This window comes from Aquila chrysaetos, chromosome 23 (assembly GCF_900496995.4).
Source record: "Aquila chrysaetos chrysaetos chromosome 23, bAquChr1.4, whole genome shotgun sequence".
NCBI lineage: Eukaryota > Metazoa > Chordata > Aves > Accipitriformes > Accipitridae > Aquila > Aquila chrysaetos.
The window spans coordinates 2441727-2459805 of NC_044026.1; the positions used below are offsets into that span (position 1 = coordinate 2441727).

At 41.4% G+C, this 18079-nt stretch overlaps 1 protein-coding gene across 9 annotated transcripts in view; it reads left to right on the forward strand.

Annotated features, from left to right (window-relative positions):
* Positions 1-18079, forward strand: part of MCF2L (MCF.2 cell line derived transforming sequence like) — a 159297-nt gene that overhangs the window by 40836 nt on the left and 100382 nt on the right. Inside the window, exon 1 of one of the 9 annotated variants that reach the window (XM_029999272.2) lies at positions 16867-18006. The exons of the other annotated variants lie outside the window; for them this stretch is intronic. Coding sequence (XP_029855132.1) covers positions 17886-18006 — 121 coding nt within the window. The 5' untranslated portion in view covers positions 16867-17885. Of the gene's footprint in view, positions 1-16866; positions 18007-18079 lie in introns of those variants that run through there. 9 annotated transcript variants of the gene reach the window in all.

Consider the following 18079-nt stretch of genomic DNA (forward strand, 5'->3'; position numbering starts at 1 on the left):
CTTATAGTCTCAATTCTTGTTGAGCCAGAAATGTATCTTCCTTTTCTTTCAACTCCTGCCTATAGCCTGATGAATTTAAAGGGAGGGTAGCTTTGCATATGAAACAACAGGATAATTGATATAAACAGAAAATAATGACAATACACATAGCTGATTTTAAAAATGACTCTTCAGGCTACAACCTTTGTTATTGAAAATATCACATGATAAATTACAGGCTTTCTGTAAACAGTCCTGTGTCTGGCTTCTGGGCTGGACAAAGTGCTTTACTTTGGTCAGTATTTTGTCCTGGGCTGCTGGTTGTTGCTCCATGTTACCCTGTGTTACTTAGCCAGTTGGTCCAGGATACCTCATATCACATGTCTATGTTTTAACAGCTGCTTTGCAAACCCAGCCTTGCATCAGCTTTTGGCCCATAGAGTACGCTAAACAAACCAGCGTGTTGCGTGACTTACTTGTTTCCTCTTTCCGTGTTTACCTTGCATGTGTTACTACAGGCATGACGCCTCCTGAAGCAACTGCGGTGGAAAAGCCCTGCCAAACTTTAATGTTCCCTACGGCTCTGTATCCTGCTGCCACTGAGTATCTGTAATTGGATTGATTATTCCCTATTTCCATTATCTCAGCATTTTAAATTTTCAGATTTACTGCAGTGAAGAATAAAAGACTCATTTGGTGAATTCATGTGGTGAAATGAAAACTAAGAGCAGGTTTGTCCAATTCCCTGCCTTCCTCTGAGAAGAGCCTGAACTCTCAGGCAGGTGCCTGCTGTGTGGCAGGGGAAAACTTACCTGTCTTGTCCCCTCTCACTGCCATATACCGTACCCTCCTCTCCCCAAACACTGGGTAGTTCTTCTGCTGTGTTTTGTTTGCAGCTTCCAGGCAAGTCTGTAACTTGGTTGCTACTACTTGACAGATTTAACAAAGGCAGCTTGATGTTTTCTTTACTTAGCATTTCACTTTTTGACACTCTTTATTCAGATGTTCAGCTTATTTGTAATGGCAAAGTACATTTATATAAAATGGTCTATTCTTGTAAAAATGCTTCAGAAGAAAATAAAAGCTCCCACACAAGCATTCAGTGAAACAAAGTAGAGAAAAAAGCACGTTTGTGTTTGAGGGAGGGATTTTCGCAGCTTACTTTGAGGACTATCGACAGTGGAAGTGGAGAAGAGAAGGAGAAAGATGGGCTAAGGAAGCAAAATAGGTGTGTTTGGTTCTGCAGCTTGGATGAGAATAGAAAGCTAGCAGAAACGAGGCGGTATAAAAAGATTTTCTGGATGTTTCACTCACAGATAGTCATTTAGTAGGACATGAAGCTGGGCCCCCCATGATAAAGTGTCTGAAACACAATAGCTTTATATTTAATAGTTACGATGGAATATGACCTACATACACAGAATCACAGGAGTGATGAAAATTCATCATCATTACTTAATTCATGCTTGAGTAGAGATGCCAGGCTCTAATTATGAGGCAGCTCCATTCCACTCAGACATTTGCTGTGATGCTGGCACAGCTGGTTTTATCAAGGACAACGACAGTGAAAAATTCCTTTTCTGGGTTCTGTGCAAAGGCTGCTGAGGCTGCAAGTGACCTGTGGGATGTACTTTCGAGTTCTGATACTAGAGATTTGAAGGTAAAGAGAGGCAAAAGAGCATCTGAGCGCATTAGAGAGAGCAAGAGGAAGCCATTCAAGTTGTTGATGGTGTTCAAAATGGTATCAGCAGCTTACAGAAAAAAATGGTCATTTCCACATGAGACAAATCACTTGTGAAGTAATTTATGAAGTAAAGGTAAGAAAAAAATATAAACCAATACGTAGCATTCTCGGCTTTCTAATTGTATACTTTCTTAATTTCCTTCTGCTGAGTCTCTTCAGTGTTTCTTACCCCCAGCGCATGCTTTACTTGCCTTTCAAGGACATTGCAATCTGCTTCTGACTTCAGTGCCATCGTTGTTTCACAGTCAGTTCCTTTGAAAAGAGTATACCTGAATTGCTTTGAGAGCACACAGCCCAGAGCAGGAGAGGGCTATTAATAGATACAGCTTCTCTCTGTTCTTGTATGAAGACAGAAGATGAATTATTTCAAGTGTGGCAGGTGGAGGTGGTTTTCAAAGCAGTTGTTTACATTTTTTGAAGATCTAACAGGGAATTAAAACGGTCTGGTAAAAGCTGGATGGCACAGAGGGCTGCCATACATTTTGTATCAGGAGAGCAAAGGTATGCATTAAATAATATGTTGTTGATTTTGCACAGTGTGCTTAGCAGTTATCTAAGTTAAAGTAGTACTAACAATTCCCATCCAGCCTTCAGAAAATCAGGAACAAGCTTTTCTGCATCCTACCACCTGCCTTTTAAAACATGGAAACAGAATAATTACTCTGGGCTTCATTTGACATTATTTTTAAACACTCACCCCCCCAGTGGTTCTTTTAGGGTAATGCTCTAGGACTGAATTCTGTAAAGACTGCCTGACATTTATATGATACTGCAGGGAACCCTTATCAGAGCTGGTGAGAACAGGCAGGATTGAAATTTTTATCCCCTAAGGAAGGTGAGAGTTTAGAGAGATCCAAGAGTGGTTTGAAGGGAAATACGGGTATTTGAGACAGTCCCGATGTGCGGCTGCCAAGGCAGGAAGGGATCTGGGTGTTACCGTTTGGCGCTTGCATCGCCGAGAAGCCCCTCCTGTTCCCCCACGTTCCCTCAGGAGTTCCTCTCCCATCCTTTCCCATCAAGTAGCTCCTGACCTTTTGCACGTGGACATTGCCTGAGCTGCGGCGTCTCTGGTGTGCGTCCTGCCTGAGAAGGAAAGCAGGAGCAGGCGATGGTACGAGAGAGAGGAGCCTTCCTGCTCACTCAGTATCACCACCACCCTGGACCAGCAGCCTTGCTGGTTTGACAATCAGTCTGCGAGTTTCCGTGACATGCGAGACGTGTGATGCATGGCTGGTATAGTGAGTTAGCCCTATGACATTAAATAGGAGCACATGCAGTACATAGTATTCAGATTTAAAGATACACTTGGAAGAAAAGGAAGCAAGACAACTTGTACACTGACTCGCCACTCTTTCCTAACCCTTCTCTCTGCTTCCTGCTCCTGGCAGCAGATCAGCTGTGGGGTAGTCATATGGGGGCTATTTTTGTTCATTAGCCTCTGTGGGGCCTCACAAGCCTCACCACGTGCATGCCGCTGTCCTGTGCAGGGAGCTTGGGCCATGCTGGGTGCTGTGCCGGGGGTTTGCAGAGCCTCCCCCCCCGCAAATCCTACCCTACAGCCTGTCTGGGTCTGCATGGGCCACCCTGGCTGTCAGGGGCCCTTCGTCCCATTGAGCTCAGGGTGCTCCACAGGCAGCTGAGCTGGCTGCAATTTACTGGAATTATGAAGTACTCGGGAAGAAGTTATTAAAAGTATCAGATTTAATTTTATAGCATCATTAATACTGGAGATCTCAGGCTTTGAAAATTACCATTGCATTCACAAAATACTTGGGGGGAAAAAAGCTTAGTTTGAACTATTTATGCCTTTAGAAAGGAATTTTTTGAGGGTCAAAGCCTGATTTTTATAAAATGTTTTGCTAATAACACATTAGGCAATGAATTAGTAAGTTATTAAGCTATGAATAAATGAAACGGGTTTTTTTAAAGGCTGGTCATCTGCTCTGCTCTATTTTTGTTATTGGGTATGGCACCGCACAGCCTGCCAAGCCCTTTGCAGATGAGCTATACTGCACTCGACAGCTCCCTGCCTCTAGTAACTTGTTATCTGTATTCGACACAGCAAAAAAGGAAACATCAGACAAGCGTGGTGGAATTGATGAGGGAGGAACATTCCCGGCAAGAAATAAGGTCAGGCGCATCACTGCACAGTACCATCAGTGGGCTTCAAGCAGTTTTTCTAGCTGCGCCTGCTCCTATTTGGGAGAATAAGGGGTGTGTGCCCCACAGTATTTCTTGACAGGTCTGCTCCTCTGCTTGCGGAGGTGGGAGTCCTGTTGTGGTTCCTGCCCAGCTCACTCACCTGGGTTTCCTTTCCTAGGGATGGGGTGGGATGGGAAGGAGCAGGGCAAGGGAGGGCTTGGCATTTGGGGGACTCCTTCCCTGATAAAGTCAGAGCATGGCTAGAGGGGGAGCCTGGGGCAACAGCAGTCACCCTCATGTTGTCTCATCCAGAGGTAGCCTTTGTGGCTTCTGTTTGATGATGGCTGTAAGTAAACCTGGATATCCGCAGCTGTTACCTGGTCTTGTTCTTCACCTCAGTTGATTCTGTCAGTGAGCATCTGAAGTTATGTTATGAACAGTAAGATATGAAATAGCATTTTTGCTCCAATGTTTTAGTTTTCGTCTTTGTAACATTATTTTTTTTTATTTTTTTTTAGAAATTGATTGGAAATGGCATATAATATCACATTTCACAATGCTTAGTGCAGAATTGTGGGTTTGTACCGTGTAGAGTCAACACTTGGTTAGCTTGTTAGGCTTTGGCAGATGTTAGATGTTTAGTCAACAAAACTGCAGTTTCCCCAAACAAAAGTTTCTAATGTCAAGCAGTAGTTTGACTGCTAGCAATAAACCACATTATTGCCACCTAATAAATTAGGCCAGTTTAAAAAAACAAAACCAAAAACCAACAACAACCATTTTTAATGACGTTTTTAATTTTTGAAGCTTTTTGAAAACAGTCGGTCCCAAAACACTTTGCAAGCACATCTTTCACCCTAGGTTTGCCCTCAGTATGTGGATTAGAATGTTTTCCTTAGAGCTTTAGCCATGTTTGTAATGAGAAGGCAGTTTTCTGCTAAAGCCATCAGCAAAAAGGATGAAAGCAAATTTCAGCAAAAAGGAAGAAAGCAAATTTCAGTGATTTTTTTTCTTTTTCAGACTGGAATTGATTGTAATATGTTTCATTACTAAAAACAGAATTTCAACTGACTGCTAAGAAATGTTCTGCATTTACTTCTGGTTCCCCATTACTGCTGTCCTAAGCAGGTCCCTCCTCTGGTCTCCTGCCTGAGGTCCCTCCGCTGCAGCCGGCATCACCCCACACCTCCTCTCCCAGTGCCTGTATCTCCTCTGCCCTCGCTCTCCTTCAGCCCCTGCTGCCCCTCCCCAGCCTCCCCTGTACCGAGTCCATTCCACAGGCCTCCTGGCAGTGTCTCCTTCCACTAAAAGATGATTCTTTTTGCCCAACATCTTTCATCACCCAGGTCCAGCCTCCTTTCCCTCGTGCTGCAGTCTCGCTGGCCGGCCTTCCCTGCGCTGGCAGGCTGGCATCGACCTTGTGCCGGCAGCTGGGGATCCTCCTGCCTCCCATGCCCAGTGGTCTTTGTACCAGTGAGAGGAGGCACGGGCTTGCATCAGGGAAAGGAGTGAGCTCCCGGCCAGATTGAGTGTTTCTGGGGAGCCATGGCGAGCCCCGAGGCTGGAGGTGCTTTTACCCTTTCCTCTTGCTGTCCTTACACCAGAGCTTATGAATTTTACACATTATGGATAGAAAACTACTTTCTGGGTACGGTGGAGCTTGTGTTAGGTGCTCAAAGGGGTTCCTGCTGAACTTAAAATCAATGACAAGCCATAACAGTTTGTCAAACCCAGAGGGTAGAAGGATGATAATGCAGTGTGGGTGAGAGATGTGGCTATTTGTCAGGACATAGAGGAAGTGGATCCTAAATCTTCAGTGCCCTAAAGGATTGCATCACCCGTTGCCTAACAATAAAGACTACTTTCCGATGTCCTTTGTTAGAGGGGCCCCCTTCAGAAAAGAAAGGAGATCTTGTTCAGCAAATCCTTTAATGACTATGTCTGTCTGTGTGCATTTGGGGGAAGGGGGGGGGGGGGCAGATAGCCAGATGAATTTTAACAGAAGGTCTTTGTGTAAAATATATGGACATTAAGAAAGAAATATCTTTAAATCAGTTGTCAAGTAAAATGTGAAGTTACAGGGCAAAAAAAAGTATAGCAGTATTTTGTTCTGTATTGTGGTTACTCTGCAGTAAATATTCAGAGGATGGTACTTCAAACCTATTTCCATTTTTCAAACCTATTTCTGGTTAAATTTTATTTGAAAGAGGTTGTTCAGCTACATGTGTAAGACAGTAAATACATTTAGAAAGGCTGAATTATGAGGAATTCTGTTTGCTGTGCTTGTCTTCATCATGTGTAGAGGTTATTTGGAGTAGTATAAAAATTCAACAGTTTAATATTATTTCTTAGTTCTTTATTTCTCGAGCACCAAAATAAGAAGACATAATCCTTCATTTAAGCAAACTGAATAGAGTTGGTAATTGGAGAGTTGAGGATATAGGAGGATCTGTTCGATGTTTTATAGTACTGTCCACCCATTACAAATGAGTTTATTCTCCTAGTCTGTGATAACCTAATCAGCTGCCAGCACTTGAAAGTTCTGCACACTTGTGATTTATTCAATTCCATCCTGCTAAAACATGGAGCAGGGCTTTAATTGCCTTTCATGAACAATTCTGCCAATAGGGAAATGGAGCCTCATTCCTTCATTTGCAGCCAGAAACTGCTTACTCTAGTAGCTCTGAAGTTTGTACAGACTTTAGATCTACTTTAAATACATTTGCTTTAGCTCTTTTTAATGTCTAAAAAAATTAACACAGACTTGAAGACTACTTTTCTCTCCTTTGACAAAGGAGTTTGTCTGTCATGGTTATAGTTTCTGTACTTTTAAACAACTCTTAAATATATAATGCTACACCATTTATCTGCCTGCATGTGTGTACAACTTGTAAATAATTTAATGTTTTACTTTACCACTTGGCCTCTTCACATAACTCTAAAATGAGGAAGATAAAATTCTGCTAAATTATTAATTCACTGGGAAATTGAAACAACCAATATAAATTAAGCACCAAAAATGTTTCCCTTTTTCTCTGTGGGAATCAAAGCAGTGAATGCAACTGGATAACAGTAAGGGAGCAAAATGGACAGATGATCATAGAATAATTTAGATTGGAAAGGACTTCTGCAGTGTTATCTAGTCCAACCACCTGCTCAAAGACAATCTACTTATGGGCATGCTCAGCTGAATCTTGAATGCCTCCAAGGGTGGAGATGTTCCAGGATGGAGGCATTCCAGGAGTCTCCTGCGTCCTGGGGTACATGGATAGGGCACATGGGACCTTTTGCCTGGCTGGCTGGTGGAATTTGGTGGCAGCCTGCAGTGTTAAAAGTTTTCCCACTGGTTAAAACTTCTGCAGCAAGGCATACGGGTGCTCCAGTGCCATTGTGACAGAGCAGAAAATTTTGTTGCTCTCTCTAAATGGATATGTAATAGATCAAAACAGGGTGACTTTATGAAGGCTTCTAGGTCTTACTACTTAAAATAATCTGGTTTTGTTAATTTTTGTAGTAGCCAGTTGTTTCTTTTAGTTACTGGGTTTTGTTTTGCCATATTCATATACTATACATTGTTGTAGTTTTCACAGATTAGTTTAAAAGTTTGAAGATAATTAAATGGTTGTACATAGGGATATGTTATAAGATATTGTAAGTATCCAGGAGAGCAGCAAAGTCCAGGCATGTAGCTGCAAAGCAGAATGCTCTGCCAGTGAAGTTTGACGCAAGAAAGCTTGCATGGTATAATTCACGGTTTAATGAAGAGCTATATAAACTACAGTTAAGCCTGTATTCTGCAAAGTTTCTGCACTCAGTAACAGCCTTTGCCCTGATACAACTTTGGTTTGATTTGGATTTATTTGGATTCAAGAGCAGCTGGGAAGTTCTAAGATATTTGATTATTGTATATCTTTAAAATGAACTGCAGCATCTGTCCCTTTTCTGTTTCATTTTCTTACCTACTTCTCACTCCTGGGTGTATCTGGGAATCCCATATATTCTTCTGGTGGGGAGGGTCAATAAGTGTGATGCTTTCCAGATGCGCTGCCTGTATTTAAGGATACAAAATAAAAAATATCCCATGCAGACCTGTACATTACTAATAGAGGTGCCTGGTGCTGGTTGCCTCTGCACATCAAAAATCTGAGCAAAGATTGCTCCTGTGACCAAGTCTCTGATTTGTGTTTGATTGCACAACGAAAGGACCAGCTCCCGAGATCAGCCCGTCCTTGGGTTTGGAGTTCTGCTGCTGATGTTGAACACCCTGCTCTGCTAACTGTTCAGTCACCCAGGTGAAACATCGGAGGTTGTTTGGAGAGCAAAGCAGTTTTTCTGTGGGGAGGATGGGATCTGTGCAGGGACTAAAATACACACAGTTTAAATGCACAGGGACAGTATATATGGCACAGTGGATGGAGTGGTGAGAGTAGGATCAGAGTTGTCACCTGGAAGAGATGCCAGCTTTCTGGAGCAGATCACCCTCCTCAAAGGTCCCAACTGCTTCATCCCTGAGACCAAGTCCTCAGTATCAGTCTTTTAAGGTGAGCATTTGTGCCCTTCTTCCTGAATAGTTACCCTTTCAGTGTCATCATTATCTTCCTCAAACAAACTGGGCTTGATCGAATCAGTTGTGGATGAAGAGTGAAGCAATGGGGTAATCTTTTTAATGGTCACACTTCTCAGAAACACATCCTTGATGGACAGCAGACCATGCCTGTGTAACATTTCTTCTGTATAAAGAAAGGACAAATAAAAACTTCTGTCCCAGTGCTGTCTTTAACTGACAAGTGAGAAGCCTCATTTAGATTGGAAAAAAACAATCTGTGAATCCAAATGTAACAAATGAGACCAAAATTTGGGAGGGAGGAAGGGGCTGTTGGCTGGAACTCACCTTTGGTTGTACAGCTCTACAGCTGTGGGGATCCACATTTTGTACCCTTTGCAGGTTTTATTCACATGAGAGAATATGCAGGAAAATATTTTTGCTCAGGTATAAGCTAGGATTTTTTTGTAATGTCTTGACTTTTTCTTTCTCAATAGCTTCCATATGAACAATGTTATTTCCCTCGGTGTTTTCATGCTGTATGACTATGTCAAGAGGAGCTGTGATTTCATCACTGCCTATTTCTATTTCATATATTTAATTCACAAAATCTTCAGTGTCTTTCAACACATTTTGATGTAATAATTTATTTGGAGACTGTAACTCCAATAATACATTTACCCATTGTGCCTTTATTGGGTTTCTAAGTGTATAGCCATAAATAGTAATCAGTAGTACTATTTTATTAAATCATGTGAAGATCTCTGCTGAAGAATCCGAAAGAGACAAGCACAGCTTGCAGTACTCATTTTGGGAAATAATCATTAAACAGTATGCCCAGCCTGGAGATCAATAGGTATTTATAATTTCAGCAGCTTTCCACATGCTGCATTTCATGCCAGGGTTATTGACTTCTTCAACCAGGAGCCACATCATGTGTCCCTGTCCTGCTTTCCTACCTGGAACGTATCCATGTATAATTCACCATGCGGCTGCACAAATGTAAATGCCCACACAAGGAAGCAAGAGAAAGAAGTTACTGGGAGCAGGAATCCTCCCTTTGGCAGCAGTATGGAGTCAGGACAAACAAAGTGCCTGTGTGATTGTGGCTGTATTCAGTGTTGGTGCTTGCTGATAAGACGCTATAGATGGAATGAGTTTCTCAGTCTCTATAAGAATTACAGCCATAGTAACTGCGTATCATACAGCATTTGTTTTACGTTTTCAGAAGGAAATTGTCTGTCAATCCTTACTTGTCAAAGAGCTTTTCATTTTTAAACTTAAACGTGGACTTGTCCTAGTCCTTTGCAGTTCCAGATGGCGTAAGGACCTTTGGTCTCTCTGTCACTGTGTGTTTAGATCTATTTGCTTGAATGTCTTTAATTATGACAGTGTAATTAAAATATGTCTATTAGAACTGACTAGCTGGTAAGAAGAATGAGGCAAACTAACTCTGAACAGACTAAAATTTTGCCTAGTGAACTGGCGAATGTACCACCAGTAACTGCCTTCATCCCAGTTCAATTAAGTGTGCTTATCTGTACACGGGGAAAATCCCATTTTGCTGGAGGCCTACATGAGTGATCACTGAAATCAGCAGTTCATGAATTCTTTGTGTTCATTAATATTATGAAAATCTCATTCCTTCTCCAAACACTCATGTGGTTTATCACTCTTGTACCCCTATGGCCATTTCAGAAAGTTGCAGTAGAAAACCTACTGCGCTGCATCCTAACAGTAGCCTGAGAAAAATTGTATTAGGTTCTTACAGCTTAGGGATTTTCCCAGCATTTCTGAAAGGTCCCTAAAAGTTATTATTTATCACTGCATACCAGCTTTGTGAAGTATTAATAGCACTGTTTCGTTTGTGCTGAGTGGATTACTGCCATATAAATTTGTAATCGGTGTAACAGTGCATGCAGAAGAATTTCAAAGCAGTTACTCAACTGAAAACTCTTTTGCTTTATTAATACCCCATTCATGGAGAGACTAAAGAGGGAGGATTGTGAGATGTGGAAAAGAATTAAAGTGGAAAAGAATTAAAGAGAAGAGGTGAGAGCTGAGCACAGGATCCCTTGGGTCCAAAGCGCAAGGCAACAGAGAACGTTTTTCAGAGGAAGGAAATTACAGTAGCAGAGACCAAAGGCTCAAAGGGTGCTTCTGGCCTGCGGTAGCACGGCAAGACAACATCATCTGTTTATGTAGGTGCACAGGAGTCATTTCTCGCTGTACGCATTAGATTATTGAGAACATCATAAGCTATAGCCAGGGCTCACCCCAGCTGGGAGCTGCCTAGATGCATAGATCCAGCAGTGGTCTATACCATATTGCACATTTTGTAATTGTCAGAGGTATCGTCCTCAGGAAAAGACCTTCTAAAAATCACCCATCTAATCATGGCTTTTGCAGTGTCCTGAACCTCAGCAAAATCAGCCTTTCTGAACAATTGAGAAATGTGTTCCTAAGTGGTGCAAGAGGTCACTCTGTCTCCTGTAGAGAAATTAAGGAAGTGCAGATTTCATTAGTGAGCTGATCACTAATACCAAATGAGGCAGACCTGGCTGGGGAGAGCAGCAGTATCTGGCCAGAGTGTAAATGCATACAAACCCCTTTTCCCTCTCTGGCTGCTTCTGCCAGAAAGTACTGTGTATCTGCTGTAGTTGTTAAAAGATACAATGTTTGAACTAGAACTCTCTTCTGAGCGTAGTTAAAGTATTCCTAAATTCCAGCAAAAGTTCTTTCAACATCAAATTTTGGCTTTCTCTTCCCCAGCTGATCCTGCACAGAGCTGTTTGCTGGAAGGTCAGTCAGTGTTGTTGACTGCATGTATTACTGATTTTTATACGTTCATATGTGTTTATATAGATATGTATACACACATATAGACACACACAGAAGCATATGATTTTTGAACAGAGCTTCCACTAGCATAACTTAATGTATAAAGGCAACTACTTATCCTCAGCCCCTTAGTTTGATTATTATTTGTATAGATGTGGCTTGCACATGATGGGAATGACCACTGTGTCCCAGGGTGTACGTGCAGGGAATGGCCAATATGCCTGAAACTGTAGTACCTTTACAGGACATTGTCAATAAAACTATATTTGATAAACCATTTTAAGCCACTTTTTGCTGCCAGTTGTTTTATCTGGTTTATGTCAGCAGCTTCCCCTTGCAGTGACTCCGTGGTGTGCAGGCACAGCTGTGCGGTGACATCAAAGGTCTCCCATCACTGTCTTTCTCCTTCTCTTCCTGCAAAAATCCCCTCTCTACAGGCCCACCACCTGCTGTGGTCATCTCCCTCCCTTGTGTTGTGCTCACAGCAGCACCAGTCGGTACTGAACACAGAGCTGAGACGGAGTGGTTGGGTGAAAGCGTGGGTCCCTATCAAGCATAGGACCGAAATAATTTCCAGGAGCTTCCTGATCTGAACAGATTCCTGTTCTTCACACGCTTTCACTTCTGACCAAAAAGGTAGGCCTCATACCTCTGACAAATCTCCTCAATCCCAACCTGTAATTGTCATTTGCCAGGTCATTTTACCTAATAGAATTTAAGTAAACGAGTGAACTGGTGGTGGCAGTTGCATAATTAGCTCCAATGTCATGGTAGCCTTTACCTGCAGCTTTGGATTGGTGCCAGATGCTGTTCAGGCTTTTCCCATGTTCTGACCTCCTGGTCTTCACCAGCGTAAGTGCAGTTTCCTTACTCTTTCCCAGAACATCCCTGAAGTTTTGAAATTGATTGCTAGTTACCTTCAAAAGTTAAAGGACTTACATTAAAAGACAAACTAGAAGCGCTGTCTTGTTAGATGTTAAACCTCACTTTGCTTGGCTGGTCATAAAGAGCCATTCTCCTCTAGATATTTCTCTGATCCACTGTGATTTTCTCAGTATTTTCTATTGCTAATGGTGGAGGAACTTGTTCTTTTGGAGATGGGTCCAATTTGTTGATAACCCTCAGGAAATTCAGATGTGCAATATAAGATTACTTAAATTAGAGGGACAGATGTTAGGCTTTAAAAGCTTTTTGTTATCTTGACAATTAAATATTAACACTTCCAGAATATTGAAACCCTAATTTTGTATCTTGCAAACTTTTTTGTTTCTTATTGGACATTTAAATTATAAAATGCTCTGTATTGATTTTAGGATTTATTTTAGTTTAATTTTTCTTTTCAGTGATTGCTTTAAAGAAAGACTGGCAGCTGTGGTTCAGCAGCATAATGTGCAAGTATAAATAGAATGCAAGCTGTCCATTTATCTCAGTCCTGATCTACTTATATTCATCTGATGCTTATTACAATCATGGTTTGTCTCTGAGCAGATACATCCAGTTAGGATTAAGCTTGGACAACTAACCTAATTCGCTCTTGTAACTTAATTCAGAGTTTCTGTGTAGATTTCTTGTGAAACCAATTAATTCTTTTAACTCCTAACCTTTAATAAATCAATATCAAAATATTGAGAATGTTTATCACTGTCCATGTTCTTGGGACGTATTGAGTTTGTTTGTAGTAGCTTTTAGGTTTGCCAGGATATATTTCCATTCATATGTATTTCTGAGATTTCTCCCCTCTTCAGCTTCTCCTTATATGTCATGGTATTTTATTAAATGTAATTTCAGTTCACAGATTCTCTAGATTGCACTATGGGAGCCCTTTCTAAACTTTTTGTTAGAGAGAATGTTCTGATAGAGTAGCCTGAAAGTGAAATATAAGCACACCTACCCAATTCTAACAAGGATAAAAATAATACAGGCCAAAGATTGTATCTAAACTTTATATTCATTTCATCCACATTGAAAAAGGAAGGTTCATTCTTTTCTTGTCTTTCAAGGATACTAGACTATTCACGGAATAATGATTTATTTCTCAGGTTTTCAGACAGGTTTTCTCTCAGCATTTTACCTCTACAAGAGCCCTATGGAATTTGTGGATGTAAAAATAGCAAGTTCTATGTCTTTAACGTTTCAGCTACACTTTCTTTTGCATTTAAAATCAGCCTCTAGCTGACTTTTTACTGTTTTAGCCTAGTGACTAGCCTCTGGCATGGATTAATCTTTGTCAACTTGTTTTTAATTTTAAAAATCAACACAAGCAACTTGCCATAATTCAACATTTATGTAGGGTTATAAGAAAGGTCAGGACTAAGCATAACAGCAATCTGTGGTACCTTGTTATGGTATATGGGTGTTCAACTCTATAAAACAGATTACATTTCAGATTAGAAGTAGCTTGTATGTTGTATTTTTAATGTGTGCAAAATGATAATTTTGTTCAGTAATGTAGCATGAGTCCAGTTTAGCTTTCTGTACTACTGTTCCCAACAAAATAAATGTGTGCAGATAATTGATGAAGCATGCTTTAAACAGAAAAATCTAAACATTTCGCTTTTCTTCCCCCTCATTTCATTTTCACTGTTATTGTGAACGTGCTGATGCTGAAAGATACACATGGCACTTGCCCCTTTTTGAAAAGACTATGAGATTTAGTTTGTATGTGCCCTTATATTTGTTTTTTAGAAACTGTTCCAAGAAACAGTAATTTCTGAGCTCTGCATCTGTGTATGTTAGATGCAATTCCCCATATAATTTTCATAGTCTTTTATATTCTTCATGCAAGATCTCTCCTGCAGTCCTCCAGGTTTTTATTGGGGATTTGATGGCATTTATCATACTGAAGTTTCCCTGCAGAAGCTCCTCCCTGCCGGCAATCCAGGGGAAAAGACCAGATGAGTGGTAGATACAGATCTCACAGGTGGACTCTTGTGCGGGGTGTGTGTGGTGGGATCTTGGAAGTGCCAGGCATGAGAGGTGCCATGTTTTCTTATCTGTGAGATGCACTCTTTTCCCTGGAAAATGAGATCTACAATTAAGGAGAAACAGCAACACCAGTGGCAGTGGCATATCAGCAGATACGAAGAGTAACTCATGTTGAGGAGTGGAAGAAATACAAAAGAAACACTAGAGCAGTGTTGATTCTGCTACCAGAGCCTCCTGCACTGCACAGTTAGGAGGGATGGTCCTATTATATGAACATTCCAGCATCTCATTGCATGTGAGCATGTAAGGAGGGGCCTGTAAATAATTGTTAGGATATGGAGGAAAAATCACAGTAGGGCATTTGAGGTGTCCCATAAAGATAAGGCTCCTGTATAAACAAAAGGATGAAAGGAACAGTGGGAACACCCAACAATGATGAAAGTGATGGCAGCTTAATTTAATGATTCCCAAGAAAACGTGAAGTTATTGTACTAAAATATTGTGAAAGTCCCTGGGAATGAAAGGAAGAATCAGAGAGAGCATACAGATGTAAGTCAGTGTGGCTGCTTCTGTTGACAATGTGCAACACTATGCCTGCGGCCAGAAACAGACCTGGAAATGAAGCATGAGAAAAATAAGCCCTGTTTCATTGCCACAATTTTGTTGATTCCATCAGGCTGTCTGCAGTCTTTAAAGATAATCATGGAGGTATTGCCCGTTGAACGTTACTGTTTGTGTGACATGAAAAAGAGATAGGTGCAGTCTAGTTGGTTCTGCCAACTAATACTCAAAGAATATTACTGTCTTTAAACTGCTATGTAATTTGCTGATGCCGTACAGAGCAGAGAAAAAATCCTTCTAATAGGAGCTTTTGTTATAGTAATGCCAACAGCAAGGGAAAATATTCAGATTATTTTCCTGGAGATAGAGGCTGCTGGTGTTTGGAAAACACTGCATTACACCATCTGTTTCCTTCTGATTGCACACCACCATAACCATTGTTGTGATTAATTTCTTTGCTTCTAGGCACAAATTTGAGTGCTCAAAAGAAGATTAAAAGCTTGTTTTGCGGACAGGGATGTAGCTAATAGCTAGCTTTCAGGAGGATTGTGTGTACTTAACAACTTTACAACTCAAGTCATCAATCTGCGTGCATTTGATACATGAAGAAAGCAAGGAGAATGTCCTTTTGCTTCATTGTAATAATCTTCTGCAGGAATTGTTGGTGAGGTTCACTGTGTGTCACTAGTGTCACCGCACACTCAAAACACTGCTGGGACAAAGAGTCACTTTTCATAGAATCATTTAGGTGGAAAAGGCCTTTAAGATCATCGAGTCCAACCATTAACCCAACGCTACCAAGTCCACCACTAAACCATGTCCCTAAACGCGACATCTACACATCTTTTAAATACCTCCAGGGATGGTGACTCCACCACTTCCCTGGGCAGCCTGTTCCAATGCCTGACAACCCGTTCGGTGAAGAAGTTTTTCCTAATATCCAATCTAAACTTCCCTTGGTGCAACTTGAGGCCGTTTCCTCCCATCCTATCTACCTTGTTTTCTAGCTGGCGGCTCAGCTGCTGGAAGAAGATGTGTAGTTTCATCAGCATCCCACTCGATTGTCAGGCTGGGTCCTTCAGTCATGAGGCTGGTGTGCCCCAAAAGCCCCGAACAAGTAGTAGCTTGCCAGGCAGGAGGAAAGCCCTGACGGTTGGCAATCTGCCGCAGGCATCTCCTGGTCACATTTGGTGCCTCCGCTGGGAAACTCGGCAGCAAGGAGCAGGTTGCAGTGTTGTCTCTGTGGATGCTATTGTTCCCCTGTATCTGACCAGAACTACTGCTTTGTGCCCCTCAGTGACAAGCAGCACAAGAAAATGTGGAATTTTGTCTAATATGGACGCTGTGCCTTACTTCAGTTCCTATTTTCTTTGAACCCTGAGTATATAGTACAGTGGCAGTGTGTATCATTGTGGTTTTCGACCGCTAAGCTGTTCCCTTCCTTCCTTTTAATTCCTCTGTTGCTTAAATAAGCTTGGTAGGCCTTTGATCCAGGATGAGTAGCATGGCTGCAATATGCAGTGGTCCATCTACTTAGTATAATTAATTTTGGAAACAAGTGATATTTACATGAAATGCATCAGTTCTTATTTATTTTGATCCTTTTCTTGACCATTACATTTCAAGATTGTCAGATTTGCCTGTGATTTCATGTTGAAAGGTGGACATTTTCCAGGTAAAACTGTAATGATTCTCCTCTGTTAACAAGGTATTTTCAAACTAGTCTTTTGTAACAAGTTATTTAATATTTACTTCAGTGTGACTTAACTAAAGGTTGTCTGTTTGAATTTGCTTTCAGAGTAATAGTTGGTACACCGTATTTCAAAACACTTCTTCAGTTTGATGTGCGTAATGGTCTATATTGGGATTGTGGCAGATCTGTGGCCATACAGGACATAGTTAAACAGAATTGAGAGGAAAATGTTGACTGCCAAGTAAAGCAGCATTATCAGTTTCCTCTCTCCTGCATTGAAAGAGACAGGGGGAACAGACAGTGTAGGGTTTCCTGATATGTTTTAAGAAAGCCTGGGATTCATTTCCCCTCCCTTCCTTCCTATTAGTTGTTTGTTAAGTCCCAGGAAGGTTCAGGTTTTTCTTGTGAGACCTCTCTGCTCACATATTCTGGAAACGGGCTTTGCCTCGGAGGGGCTCAGTCCTCACTTCTGTGCAAATGCAGGGGGAGGAAGAGGAGGTGGATTGATGATGAGTCTGACTGAAGGCAAATGAACTGAAGAGGAGTTTCTAATTGACAACACTGTATTCACAATGGTTTTTTCTTTTAATTTACTGGTATGAGCATAGCACTGGCCCCTGAGGAATACAGGGTGCTTCAGACACAGAAGTAGGAAATGCAGCAAGTGTCAGTGTGAGATTTCTGCCCTTGGAGTCCTGAGCTGTGAACTTACGAGCAAGACTGTGAAGTTATAAGACCTTCAACTTGCCCTTCTTCAGGAGAAACCTCAGATGTCTCTTTGCAACAACTGAACATCCCTCACGTTAAGGAGAAGGATGTGAAGACGGAGGCGATAGTACCAGCTACTTGGGATGAGCAGCGGCTTCAGATCGCTGCACGCGGCTGGAGTGTACTAACAGACTGGATGTTTTGGGGGGGGCTTTTCTTCATTTTGGATGAAACACTGAAAAACAGACGGCTTCACACTTTCTTTTTTTTGAAAATTTCATCTGCTAGTCTGACCTGCTTATGTGAGAAGCTCTGCCTCCTTTATTCATGCTAGTCACACTGCGAGCAGACTGAAAGCTGTGGCAAGATGTCCTGTCTGCTGGGTGCAGTGTGCTAGGAACTGAGAGGGTCTCGCACCTTCGTGCAGAAACTATTTTGGCATTTTCAGTCCGTTAAGTACAACTGATTTTTCTTTCTTCTCTCTAGTAAAACCAGGTATTGGTTTCTGAGGGAAAGCACATACAATACAAAAATAACCACACTGCGCCCATTTCCAGCTCTTTTAATCTGCGTCCTTTTTTTTTTCTTTTTTGGTAGCATTTGAATTTGGCAAAGAAATTTTATGTTCCATTGACATTTAAAAACAAAATCAGAGTATCTTTCAGTGTGTTAGAAGAGCGCAATTCTGAAGAGCTGATTTTTAATTTCCTTTGGTGCATAACTTGGTGAAGATACAGGGATACACATCCATGTCTCAGCGACGCCTTTTAAGGGAAGGACATGAAAGTCATTTTAGGATCCTACCAAGATTCATCCAAATCCTTCATGGCAGACGGCACTCACGAAATAACCCACGCCAAATATGCTCTGGTGAGGTGAACGTATAGGTGATCCTATAGTGTGTTCTATATCTACATAGAACATTGCGCTTAAATTTGAGTAG